Source organism: Castor canadensis, chromosome 8, assembly GCF_047511655.1.
Source record: "Castor canadensis chromosome 8, mCasCan1.hap1v2, whole genome shotgun sequence".
Taxonomy (NCBI): domain Eukaryota; kingdom Metazoa; phylum Chordata; class Mammalia; order Rodentia; family Castoridae; genus Castor; species Castor canadensis.
The window spans coordinates 26220493-26233544 of record NC_133393.1 but is presented as its reverse complement, the minus strand read 5'-3'; the positions used below and the strand labels follow the sequence as shown (position 1 = coordinate 26233544).

The following is a 13052-nucleotide window of genomic DNA, read 5'->3' as shown; positions in this document are numbered from 1 at the left end:
CCCCTGCCCCCCTTCTCTGGAGTGTTTTTGGCAACTCCACCCCTCTGTTGTGTGTTAGTTTTAAGCTCCTTGTTTATTGTTCAGGTTTTTTTGTTTGTTTGTTTGTTTAGCAGGGTGGGGGGGTGGTCAGTCTGTCTAGGGGACTATGCTAGTTTATCCTAGGGGTGGCTGGGGGAATACTTCATGATCCTTGGTTCTCACCTGTTGGTCTGCCAAATGTCTCCCAGGCAGGTTTGGAGCCAGCATCTGGTGGCACGGCAGCCCTCCTGTTTTCTCAGTTTAACATGGCATGGAGAAAGCCTTCCACAGGCTAGGGTTCAGGGTGGCAATGTTTTGATTCTCCTTACAGCTTTATTTCTGCCAAGTATGGCTCCAGCATTTCGGTGAGGTTTTGGAGTCACGGAGCTCACTCTGTCTGCTTCTGTGCCCTAGCTGCCATCTTGGATCTCCCGTCTCAGTCTTTTAAAAACTAAATTATAGTCAATTTGTCCAAACCAGTATCTAAACAACTCTACCACAGTATTTGATTGATATGTTCTTTAGTCTCTTTAATTTGTATGTTTCCCTTTTCTCCTTTTCCCCCCAGCAACTATTTTTTTCTAGGCAGGCCCTCTACCACTTGAGCCACTCCACCAGCTCCTATGCAATTTTTTTTATTTGTGTATACTAATTGTACAAAGGCTCTAAAAAGTTTTTCTTGATGAAGAAAGCTAGTTCTTTGTCCTGTGAATTCTCCCAAAATGGGAGCATCAGACTGCATCTCCATGATGTTGTTAAAGTGATGCTGATAGATGAGGATCTGATGGGTTTTAGCTAGGTTATTTTTAGGCCTTCTTTGTGAACAAAGCAGAGAAATAAAATTTACTATTTTAAGAGAAAACACAGGGTAAGTTTATATTGATTTTCCTATTAAAATTTCAAATTATTGTGTGTTTATTTCTCTTGTTTATAAAAAATGTTAGCTTTATCCTACTGTGTGCAATACTCAGACCTAGTAGGTTCAGAATAACAACACTAATGTTATTATTACTGATATAACTAAAAAGTTAAGATTTATTTGGGATTATTTTGTCCTTAGGACATATCCTGCTAAAGACATAGAGTCAAGTTTTTCCCTCTGAAAGTTATTTTTTCAGTTTTTGACATGGGGTCTTACAATGCTTCCCCAGCTAGTTTCAAACTATTGGGCTCAAGTGATCCTCCTGCCTTATCCTCCTGAGTGTCTGGGACTACAGGCCCACACCACCAGCCTGGCTGAAGTTATTTAAAATAACTTCTCTCTGGTGTGTAAGCTCCAACTACACGGACAGTTTCATTTTGTTTCATTTAATTATGATGATGTAAAATGGTATTGAAGTCAAATGTACAAGATACGTTCAGAAAAGGCTAATTTCCACCTAGTTTTTACCTCCACCATAGGAAACTTTTTATTAGGGCTTGGTTTATCCTTCTTCTTAAAAAGAGAAATATAAACAAACAAGTATGTATACATACATATCTTTTCCCTCTGCTCTGGGTTGCACTCAGACCCTTGCAGTCAGGTGCTCTACAACTCGAGTCATTCCAGCAGGCCATATTCCTCTTTTTCTTATGTGAATGTAGTATACCGTGTGCATGGCTCCCCGCCTTATTTTTTCACCTAACCTTGGAGGCCATTGTATACTATACAGTCCTCATGTGCAAAATGGTGTTGGATAGACTTTGGCTGATTCTGAAAAGATGGAGTCATGGTTTTCAGCTCTCAGGAAAGGATGGAGTCTAGTTGGGCTAAGGCCACATTCAGAGTCACGGGGCTGCAGAAAATGAGGTGGAGGAGAAAGGAACCGCCTGGGGTCAGCTGTCCGTTCCCCTACATCTGTGTCTGAGTTGGGATGCAGGTGGATGTTTTCTCATCACGGCTTTTTCAACCTTTACCTGTTCGTGGATGTTGGAGTTGCTTCAGCCTTATCCTGTTACAAACAGTGCTGCAGTGTATAGCCTTGTGCATAGTCTTTTTTGGGTATTGAGACTTTCTTTTCGATTCAGCATATTGAAGGGAAGACAACATTTAAAACCAACATCAGGAAGCTTAGCGTCAACCTTTACTAGATGCAGCACAGGAAGAACTCTAGGGACTCAAGGTGATCTGAGTGCCAGGCGACAAGAGTGAGAAAAGAGGAAAGATCTGCCCAGGGAAGAAGACTTGAAATATGTAAATGATTGCTGGTGGTGGCATCGTAGAAGACGACCTTCCCGCAGTCGTGATCCACGTGGACGCCCACTTTCCTTGGACAGAAGAGCACTTTCTCCCGGGTGCCTCTCTCAGTGAGGGCCTGACGCGTGGAGCCAGAGATGCAGTGCCCAGAAGCCAGACAAGAGTTCCAGTGGCAGATAGCCCCGCCTGGGGACGAGCTCCGAGACAACGCCCACCACGCAGGCCCCGCCCAGGGGTCCTTGGAGCTCCGCCTCCCAGGCCTGGCGCCCTGAGGAAAGGCAGAGTAAACCCAACACGCTGCGGAGACTGTAGAAGCGGTCTTGGTCAGTGGGTACGCTGGAATCACTCCGAGGGACATGCATGGCTCAGTGTCACTATCTTTAGATTTTTTTTTTTTTTTTACTGGAGTTTGAACTCTGGGACCCACACTTGCTAGGCAAGCGCTTTACCACTTGAACCATGCCTCCAGACATCTCCTTAGATCTTGAAAAAGGGTGACGTCTGGGAAGTCCAAGGCCACCTCCAGGGTACCACCGGCTGGGGGAAGATAAGGAAGAGAAAGAGATAGAGCCTCGCATCAAGTCGCTCAATCCCCTACTTTTGAGCTTCCTCTGATGCAGTTGTTGGGAGGCTTTCTCTTCCCAGTCACAGCTCAAGTCCCCAGAGGAGTCCTAGGCTCTGACCCCTCCTTAAAATTAATCCTTAGTTTCACTATGTGCTGTTCTGTAGGTGCAGACTAGTGTGGTGGTATCATTTCAAAACATGAAACCATCTCTCTCTTTCCCTGCGGTCCTCTGATTTCCCATACGGAAAGCAAGAGTTGGGGCTAGTATAAGAAGTCGAGGCTCAGATGTTCTGAGCTTAACTAATTTTCTTAAGTGAAGTCCCTCAAACACAAGAAAGAGGAGAGGATTGTAATACAGAAAGAGAAATATTCAGAACTTCCAGCCCCACTTTTATTAGGATTTAGATATTTAGTCACAATTTATCAAGGCTAGATGGGTCCCCGTCCACCTCTACAAAAGCTTGAATAGTGATGGTTCCTGTCTTTGGTAAAGATTTAGGAATAGGGGTCTCATTCTATCCTCTGACTTGTTACCTAATCTCAATGTTTGCTGCAATATTATAATTTTTCCTGATGGCTATGAAGGTTGGAAGAGATGGAGGATATGGGGAAGTGCTACAGTGGTCAGGTTCATGGGGGATGGATTTGAGTCGTAATCCAGGCAAACCTTACTCGTCTTTGACCTCTATGCATAGCTGAACTGTATATTTGTTTCAAAGTAGGGTGGAAAAGGGGACTGGAAAACCACAGGGAGACGGTTGTAGGGACTTCTTTTGTCCACTAGGGGGCACTCAGCCAAAGCCATAAGGAGAAGCCAAGCACGTGGGGTGGAGTGCGGAGAGAGCCTGCGGTCCTGGGTCGTCTTCCTTCCATTTTGCTCGAGAACGCGATCACGTCACCTCCAGGTCTTCACCACCACCGCTCCATCTCCACTGTCGGCACCGGGCCTCTCCCCGACGCTCCGCTCGCTCCACCCGACTCTGCCTAATCGGGGCCCCGCCCGCCTTCAGCCACTCACTCAGTGCAGCCTGGACGTCCTCAGTGCCCCTCGCGTCCGCAGAGCGGGTTCGGTCTCGGGGGACATCAACATAAGAAGCCCTGGTTCGCGCCTGGAGTAAAGCTGAAGGGGCGGCTGTCCAGCACATGAGGCCCCAAACAGATGGTGGAATGGATTGGGGAGTTTAGTTGTTCCGTTGCGGTTGAGGGAGAAGGAAAAGAGAAATGAGAGGTCAGTAGCACAAGTCAGCAACAATCCTCCATGGCCAGAAAGTGCTGCTGAGCTCTGGATCCAGCAGCAGGAACAAGGCTAAACAAGAAAGGGGTGAGCCAGTCTGCGGGCCTGGTGTTTCCTGGGAGGTGTACTTTGGGAGGTAGAGGAGGTGAATGAGATGTTTGCCCCCACCCCATGTCTGCCCAGGCACCTGAAGTCTTCAAGAACAACCTCTCTTAAGGTCTCTCAGAATCCTTCTTTCTGCTCTTTCTCCATTCCCTTTCAACTCGGGTGGGGACAGAGAGCAATCATTCATTCTACTCTCTCTGGCCAGGGAGAGGGATCTCTGTGTTAGGAAGTTCTTTCTGCCTTTCCCTTCAGTGCATTCCCCAACCGTGCTGTGGGTAGAGCATTTTGACCAAAGACCTGGTTCCTCAGTACCCTGCAGGGAGACTCCTGTGTGCCAGGCAGGACTCTTACCTAAAGAGGATGAGTTGGGATTATTTTTCTCTAACAGGCACCCTAAGAATAGGAGAGAAAAAAAAACCATATTTTGGTCTTGGTACCAGAAGTTGCAATTTAAAAACAAACTCTTTTGCTATCACTAAAAACACTCAATAGTTCTAAGTGGGGACCATTCTCCACTCATGATGAAGTATGCAGGTTGTGTCCATGACAGTTGGAGGGAGTAACCTACTGGCCCACAATACTGCAACTTGGGATGTTAAACACTCTCCTCTGGTGGAGAAATTCTGCCAGAATAGAATCCCTAAATCCAGCTCTCTGGCTCTGGAATGCAGAAAGTAGTTACTGCCTTTGGAAAATGAGTTCTAATTTTTCCCTTTCTGGGAAATGGACCTCCCTGACTCCCACAGGAGTTCCAGGGACCTCACTGTAAATTGTCTTGGAGGATAATTGTGGGATTTTGAAATATAGGCTGTGGGATGTTCAGACATAGTAAGTCTTTAAGAAATGGTACTTCCAGGGGATGTCAGAATGACTCAAGTGCTAGAGCACCTGCCTAGCAAGCTTGAAGCCCTGAGTGCAAACTCCAGTACAACCAAAAAAAGAGATGGTACTTCTAGTGTTATCATCACATGACAGAGCCATCTCTCATGACATCACAACAGGCTGTTATGACAGAGGGTCTCCATCCCTCAGCTGTCCTCACCTCACATCAAGAGGAGTCTCTCCAGAACCTAGCTGTGCCCAGGACATCAGCTAACACTACAGAGACTGGGCTGCTCCACGTCCTCCTTGCCCACTTTCCCTTCTCTGATTCTGAGCAATGAAGAAATAAATTTATAAATTTTATTATTTTTTAATGCTTTTGAACTTTGGAGTTGTCACTGTGTTGTGGATTACCTGAGTATGAAGAAATAGCACACATTCACATAAGCCCGATGTTGTCAGTGGCTTACTTGTCATTCACCCATATGGGGCCTCATGTTCCCACACAGACAGAATTCTTCCCCTTTGCATTTCTCACTTCCCCAAATGGCAGGAAGCAGCCACCAGTCCCCACTTACAGCTTTTCATGTCCTTTTCATCCATGCCTTTGAGGAATCTGCTTTTATCATTCTTCCTATCAGCCTGGAATTTGTCTAGGTGAAGAAATGGAAGGAAATGAAAAGTCAGAGAGGTGAAGCAAGGAAACCTGGATCACACAGTGAGCCTCTAATTTGAAATGCCTGGGAGAAGTGGGAGCTGGATATTTTCTCACATCTTTTCTTTCATATTCCCTCATATTCTCACTGTTGGTAGCCCAGGCCTCTCCCTGATGTTCCACTCCTTCAATGGGGACCAAGAAAATACAAAACACTGAGAGATGCCCTTTGGGTTCTCTGCAGTGGCTCTCTACCCCAGCACTGTCCAGAAGAAGTACAGTAGAATTCACAAATGTGAACCTCTTAATTTGAAATTTTCTAGTAATCACACTAAAAAAGTAAAATGAGCCAGGTGCCAGTTTTTCATGCCTGTAACCCTAGCTACTCAAGATGCAGAGATCAGGCAGATTGCAATTCAAACCCAGCTGGGGCAAATGTTTTGTGAGATACTATGTTGAAAATACCCAAAACAAAAAGGGCTGGCAAAGTGACTCAAGAGGTAGAGAGCCTTCCTAGCAAGCATGAGGCCAAGTTCAAATCCCAGTACAACAACAACAACAACAATAACAAAGTAAAAACAGAGCTGGGCATGGTGGAGCACAGCTGTAATCCCATCACTTGGAAGAAGGTTCATGAATTCAAGGCCAACCTGGGCTACACAGCAAATTCCAGGCCAGCCTGGGCTATACAAGAAGATCTTCTCTCAAAAAAAAAAATGTATATATATGGATATATAAAGAAACTGGTAAAGCTGATTTTAATTATAATTTTATTAACTCAATGTTCAACATATTGTCATTTCAACATATAAAGTAAAAGAAATTATTTCCATCTACATGGGAGGCAGTGATCAAGAAGATGGACTTTTTGCCAGCTGCCTGTGACTAATGCCTTTAATACTAGCTACTCTGGAGGCAGAGATCAGGAGGATCGAGGATCAAAACTATCCCAAGCAAATAGTTCTGAGACCCCATCTCAAATATATCCAGCACAAAACAGGGTTGATGGAGTGGCTCAAGTGGTAAAGTGCCTGGCTAGCAAGCATGAGGCCCTGAGTTCAAACCCCAGTGCCACAGAATAAATAAGTAAATAAAATAAAGCAAGCTCACATCTATCACATCTAGGCCCTTGCTCACTACCTGACATAAAAGAAAAAAAAAATAAGCTGAAACAAAAGGCACTTTGAGGTCTTGCCCTTTAGTTACAGAAAAATGGCTGCTGTGAGGCTCCCCCTGAAACAGGGCTTGAGGGAAAAAGGAGCAAAGCTCCTGAAGAAGCATGGCCCCCTTCTCTTCCAAAGCAGACATGGATGGCCTGTCCTGTCCTGTCCATGTCATCCCTGCTGCAAAAGGGAGGGATAAGGGCTGGTGGAGTGGCTCAAGTGGTTGAGTGCCTGCCTAGCAAGTGTGAGGCCCTGAGTTCAAACCCCAGGACTGCCAAAAAAAAAAAAAAAAAAAAAGAAAAGGGCAGGGATAAGAGACTCCTCAGCAGAGAGGATGGGTGCAGGAGCTGGGGATGATGGCTCCTTCCTGGCCTGGATTTCTGTTAGTGGTGGTGAACTAAGTGAAGACCTGTAGGGTAGAGATGTTAGATGAGGGGGTTCCTTGTTGGTCCTATGCCTGATAACCGTGGAGGTAGGTAGAGGGAGAATCATGGGCAGCTCCCCTGAGAGCTAACAGTCCAGCTATGGGGAACACTCAGGAGAGACCCAGTGACACTCATATCAGGGATTTGCAAACCTGGAGCCACAGGAAATAATGCCTTGAAGCACTTTACCTTCTAGACATTCAGGCACTTTGAGATCCAGGCACCTCAACCATACCCCTGGGTTTTCAGACCCATTCACCCCCCAACAACCTTGGGAATGGTGAGGATTGGGCTGGTTGTATGAGTGGACTCCTTTGACTCCTTAACCATTCCCTCCATTTCCTCATTCTTTGGGTTTTAATAGGGCCAGATGGAAGTTGGGAGACAGTGTGTGTGTGTGTGTGTGTGTGTGTGTGTGTGTATGAAAATGCTGGGGTGAGACAGAACATACCATGCCTATCTCTCCACTCCCAAATCTACTCTGTGGTGAATGGAAGGACAGAGGGTCTCTTCACTGAAATTCTAAACAACAGCCATACAATTTTAGACCTGAAGTGCCTAAAAAGTTGCTGGGTTGGTTGCAGTTTTACCCAGTGGCACGAGAGAGCTGGGTAAAGCTGATGGAAAAAAAAAGCTCAAATACTAAGATCAAGAAAAATACATTCCACTTACAGCTGCTTATGTGTGCCTAGTGGAGAGTCCTGATGGAAGGGGTGGGCTTTTGGGCACTACCCTGGTCCTTCTTGTCCACAAGTGTCAGAAAATGTATGGGGAGGGAGTGTGGAGCTCCTGTGATATTTCTAGAAAGGAGACTCCATCCAGGTGTCATTGCTCCCAGCTGGGACAGCAGAGCCTTTGTGGCAGGGGAGTCCTTACAAAAGCCAACCCTGCTTCCTAAATGCAAATCTAGACAAGTTTGTGAAAAATATCTGACTGAACATCCAAAGTCATCCACTTGTGTTCTGGTAATTTCTGTTTCCTTGAGCAGGAAGAAGGATTTCTACCAATTGTCATGGACTTTCAATGTATTTTTTTCTTTTCTTTTTCTGTAGTTAGGAAGGGCCACTATCTGGATGCATACAATCCCTGTCTTAGGGCCGTGCAAAGGCACCACTTACCTCCTCTCTGTTCCCCCAGACAACTCCCCCAGTGCCAACTTTTGATAGCTACTGCACTAAAGCTGGGAGTCACTTGGTGAATAAGTCAAGGTCTCCTCTTACAGCTGTCACAGGGAGTTAGAGAAGCAAATAAGCAACACAAGAAGAAGACAAGAGTGTAAGAATTTGGAAATGCTCAGCATAGGATCTGGCATTTGAAGGGCGCAGTGATTATCACTGGCATCTTAGTTACAGGTCATTTTCTATGAGGTGATGGGGAGAGAATTCCCTAGAGTAAGTGAGTGGAGGAGGTGAAGCCCTTATCTTACCTTTAAATTTCTTTAGGCTGTCTGTGACGGTGTCGTGACTTGATTTCGATTCACTGAATTTCTTCTCTAACTCCACAGGAACTGGGGTTGGGTTGAAAAATCGAAATCCTTCGCTCCTACAAAGACATAGCTGAGGTGGTGAGGGATGGAGGGCAAATGACATGGACATGTGGGATGGAGATCTGGGGCGAGTAGGCTTAGTGCCAATCAGGAGCTAGTGAGCTGGGAGTCAGGAGGCCAGGACTTGGGATATGGGGCCTGAGTGAGGTGGGACCTGAGGAGAGGTGGAAATAAAGATGGTAGATGGAAGCAGAGAGGACAGAAGGGAAAGGGGACAGGGAGATTGAGTAGTGAACCCAAGATCCACCCAATTGAGCAAGGAGGCATGCAGAGGGTGCCAGGAAATAGATTTTGTGCTGAAGAGCCAGGAATCTGGAGAAAACAGCTGATCTTTGTACAAACCAACCTGTGTGTTCATGTGCTTAGCTTAGTCTTTCCCAACTGTAACCTCAATAGTTGGCTGTAGAGAGTGTGTGTGGATATTTGTGAGAGGGGAATGTGGGGTGTGTTTGGATATACGTTGAGTTCTATAAGTATGAGTGAATCAGTAGGCCCATCATACCTGCACAGGATTCCTTTGATGTCCTGGAAGAGAAAGAGACAGTACAGCCTCAGTACATGGCTGAATCATGGGAGCAAAGGAGGAGGTTTAGACCCTCCTGGAAGTTCTCTCTCTCTCTCTGTCTTTTTCTGTCTACACACACGGACACCATGGAAGGCTGCTTTAAGAAGCGTCAGATGGTTAGACAGGACAGTGGTTAGACCTCAAGAGGAAATGAGCAAAGAGTAGAAGAGAGTGATATTCTGAAGATGTTTTGTTCCTGAGAATAGACCATGGGATTCCTGCAGGCAGTGTCATTAAAAAGGCTAGAAAGGTTTTGCATGGTATTTCTTGAAAGAAAGAAATAGACACCTAAGCCAATGAGATTAAGAGATGAATTCAGGAGAGATCATTTCAACCTATTTTGTGCATTATTTGGCACTTGAAACATGACTAGTGCAAAAACATATTAGAGATCAAAGACTCAGAACCAAAAGAACCCAAGTAGTAAAATATCTCATTAATATTTTTAAAATGTTAAATACAGTCAGTGATCATGGTTCACCCTATAATCCTAGCTACAGAGGAGGATCTCCACTAGGGATAACCACCCTCCCAACAGAAAGGCAACTCATAGCAACTAAAAAAAGCTGGGCGTGGTGGCCTGTCATCCTAGCTATGAGGGAAATTTAAATAGGAGGATAGGGTCTAGGTCAGGGTAGGGTGGCATAACACAAGACATCATTTGAAAAATAAGTAGCTGGGCACTGGTGGCTCACACCTGTAACCCTAGCTACTCAAGAGGCAGAGATTAGGATTGTCGTTGGAAGCCAGCTCAGGAAATAGTTGAGGAGATCCTACCTTGAAAATGCCTGACACAAAAAAGGGCTGGCAGAGTGGCTTAAGTGATAAAGCATCTGCCTAACAAGGATGAGGCTCTGAGTTCAAGTTCTAGTACCACCAAAGTAAAAATTGAATACAACCCCAAATGATAATATTTTGGGCTACAATGCATTAAATAAAATGTTTTTTACATTTATTTTACCTGCTTCTTTTATCTTTTTAATGTGGACACATATTAAAAAGTTAGATCACATATGTCAGTTAAAGTATATTTCTAAATTACATATGTCTTAAAATATATTTTCAAATTATATATATATATATATATATATAAAACTTAAGATATATTTCTAAATTACATATGTAGCTCACAGTATATTTCCAAATGACATGTGGCCCACAGTATAACTCTAAATTGTAGTGTGGTTCACATATTTCTGTTGAACAGTGCTGGGCATGATTGGGGTAGGATATGTTTGGGGACAATCACAGTTAATCTGCTAGGTGGCTAATTCTATGGACTGAGTCTAGGGATGAACAGCTGCCTGCGTGTAGTTCTGCCCCCAGTGGACTCACCCTCAGCATCTGTCTGGATGGCATTTGCTGCTTGGCTTTCAGGGACCCAATGAGCACCCTGAGGAACTTCAGCTGCACTTCTGTGAAAGAGGTGTAGAATTTCCTACCCTTGGCAACCTCATGCCCCAGCCAGCAGAGCCTGGACAGGAGGAAATTCTCCTCCTCCTCTAGTTCCCGCCTCAGGTGCTTGAATTCCATGAGGATCCTTCTCCTCTCAAACTCCACCTGGGCCTGGGTCAAGGGAAGAGGATGCAGAGATGAGAGGGTCCTTCTAGCCACTATTCACTTTTAAGTGTATAAAGTTTATAGTGAGAACCAGTGCAGAACAGGCTGCTGTGGCATTCCTGCAGGAAAGCAGAGGAAAACAGAGGTGAGAGTGAACTTTAAAAGCATTTCCTATGTTCTCAGTTTTAGGTTACATTATGTTTTATCACTTTTGCCTTCAAGGACATGAGTGTCTAAAACTCACATTTCTAGAAGGCTTAATAGTTTGTAATCTACTTTCATGTAGATTTTTCTAGGACACATCAAAACTAAAAGCAAAAACAAGCAAACAAAGCAGATAAAGGTGTTGGGTGGCATTATAATTTTTCTAGTCTCTAGTTAGCATCTGGGAGGGCAGAGCATAGATTTAAAAACCAGTATTTTCCTATTCTAAGATCGGTGTGGTTTTTCCTTATACCACCTGTGTGCAGGTGAAGACGAGAAGCTGCCCTCCAGCTCTGCTAACCCAAGGTAGGGGTGGAGTTGCTGCAGCCCAGGTGTGTCAAGTGCAGTAGTTCAGCCAGGGCACGAACAACCTAACCCTGATGCCACCTTGAAGGTCCATCCCTGCCCCTAGCCTATTCCTCTGGCACAGGGTACAGCTCTGTGCCATTTTCTTTGTCACTGGGTCTTTTCCAGAGCATCAGTGTGATAAGGGATTCTAGGAGCATAAGCAGATATCCTTCTGTTTCTGGGACCACTTTTCTTACCATGAAAACATCAATCTTTTGTTCCCCTCCTGTCTTCTCTTGTACAATATCCTTCTCCTTTTGCAGCAAGACCTGCACATGTGACTGAATCTGCCCCTGTGGAGAGAGGACCTTTTGGACAAACTGTGTCTGGAATTCCCTCTGCCTCATAATATCCTCATGGACCCTCAGGGGAGCAGGTGAGGGGACTAGTGTAATTATTTAATAGATCCCCTTTTTTTTTCACACTGGGGGAGGGATAGGTGACAGGAAAGGATAAATCTGAAACTTTAGTGACTTAAAAGTGAAGAATGTTGTAATTCTGACTAATGATGATAAATATTTTAATGGTTCCTTGGGAACCAACTCAGCACAGTGGTAGTGACTGGTTCCAGGAGGTAAGATGGTTATTTGGAGGTCATACATAAACACAGGATTCTGGACTTGAACCCAAAATACAAATTCTGACCATTTTCCCTCCTGCCTTGATTGCAGCATTTGCCAGACTAAGCTCTTTGAACCCACCATGCCTGATTCTGAACTGCTCACTCAAGTGCAAGGGGTGGGCCTATGGGTGTCAGTCAACTGGAGCAGGTGACAATTTCCAAATCCCCACTGAACTCCTCTGATGGGGGGGTAGAGGCACATTGGAGAAGGGGTCCCAAATGCTTACCTGATACTTCTGGGCAGCCTCTTCTATCAAGCTAGTAGTATGGAATTTGTGGTCTTTGGATTCACGACACACCACGCAGAGGAACTCTCCATCATGTTCACAGAAGTAATGGAACCTTTCCCCATGCCTCTGACATTTCCCCTCTTCCACTTCTGGTTGGATCTCAGGAGGATCAACAGCTTGGATTTTTTCCACCAGACTTGCCAACAGCCAGTTGTGGCTGAATGTGGTCCTCTTCACAGAATGCTGGCAGAGGGGACATTTGAGAAACTTGTCTGATGCTTCCCCAATCTGAGAAATGCATGTGAAGCAGAAATTGTGCCCGCAATCAATGGTGACAGGCTTCTTCAAAATATCTATGCAGATGGGGCAGACCAGTTCTGCCTGCAGTGTGCTGGAGAGCTGCTGGCTGGCCATGACTGAGCAGTGTTGAAAGTCTAGAGGTATGAAGTGGACACTGGGTCTACAGAAAGGAAACACAGGAGGTGGACTTCAGAGAGTTTGCCAACTAGAGGGACAGGGAGGGAGGAAATGAAGAGGGAGGAAAAAGCAAATAAATGATAGAAAAGAGCAAAACTTCAAATGCAGGGAATGCTATAAAGAGAGGCAATCCTACCTCACCACCTTGAGAACAAATGGATATTGTGAATGTATGTATGTTGCTTTTAAAGTGTGGTAAAGTGTCCTGAACCTTGGACTAATTAAAGATATGTTTATAAGGCAGTTGACAAGACCAAAGTCCTTGTGCTAAAGTCCACTCAAGTAGGACTTCCTGTCAGCTTCAGGTATGGTATGGAGGGCCTGACTGGCACTTCCC

General features: G+C 45.1%; 1 protein-coding gene across 3 annotated transcripts; it reads right to left on the bottom strand.

Annotated features, from left to right (window-relative positions):
* Positions 1-1371: 1371 nt before the first annotated feature.
* Positions 1372-12945, bottom strand: LOC109698546 (E3 ubiquitin-protein ligase TRIM31-like). Of its 3 annotated transcripts, XM_074082632.1 has the most exons (9): positions 12236-12945; positions 11584-11679; positions 10610-10840; positions 9212-9234; positions 8590-8705; positions 5499-5573; positions 4450-4491; positions 3778-3891; positions 1372-2731 (listed from the first exon to the last, which is right to left on the bottom strand). In XM_074082632.1, exons 1-9 carry the CDS (start codon positions 12650-12652, stop codon positions 2640-2642), a joined length of 1206 nt encoding a protein of 401 aa, XP_073938733.1. In that variant the 5' UTR covers positions 12653-12945; the 3' UTR covers positions 1372-2639. The 3 variants fall into 3 exon arrangements, with proteins under 3 accessions (XP_073938733.1, XP_073938732.1, XP_020038426.2); XM_074082631.1 differs by lacking the exon at positions 1372-2731 and having other exon boundaries at positions 3149-3891; XM_020182837.2 differs by lacking the exons at positions 1372-2731; positions 3778-3891 and having other exon boundaries at positions 4168-4491.
* Between the last annotated feature and the right edge of the window lie 107 nt (positions 12946-13052).

What these genes read in the sequence shown, in the direction of transcription:
- LOC109698546 (XM_020182837.2), bottom strand. Translation starts at nt 12,652, where the DNA reads ATGGCCAGCCAGCAGCTCTCCAGCACACTGCAGGCAGAACTGGTCTGC. An exon ending in AGGCTGCCCAGAAGTATCAG is followed by an intron (nt 11,680 to 12,235) that starts GTAAGCATTTGG and finishes CTCTCTCCACAG; the next exon opens with GGGCAGATTCAGTCACATGT. An exon ending in CATCCAGACAGATGCTGAGG is followed by an intron (nt 9,235 to 10,609) that starts GTGAGTCCACTG and finishes TTTCTCTTCCAG; the next exon opens with GACATCAAAGGAATCCTGTG.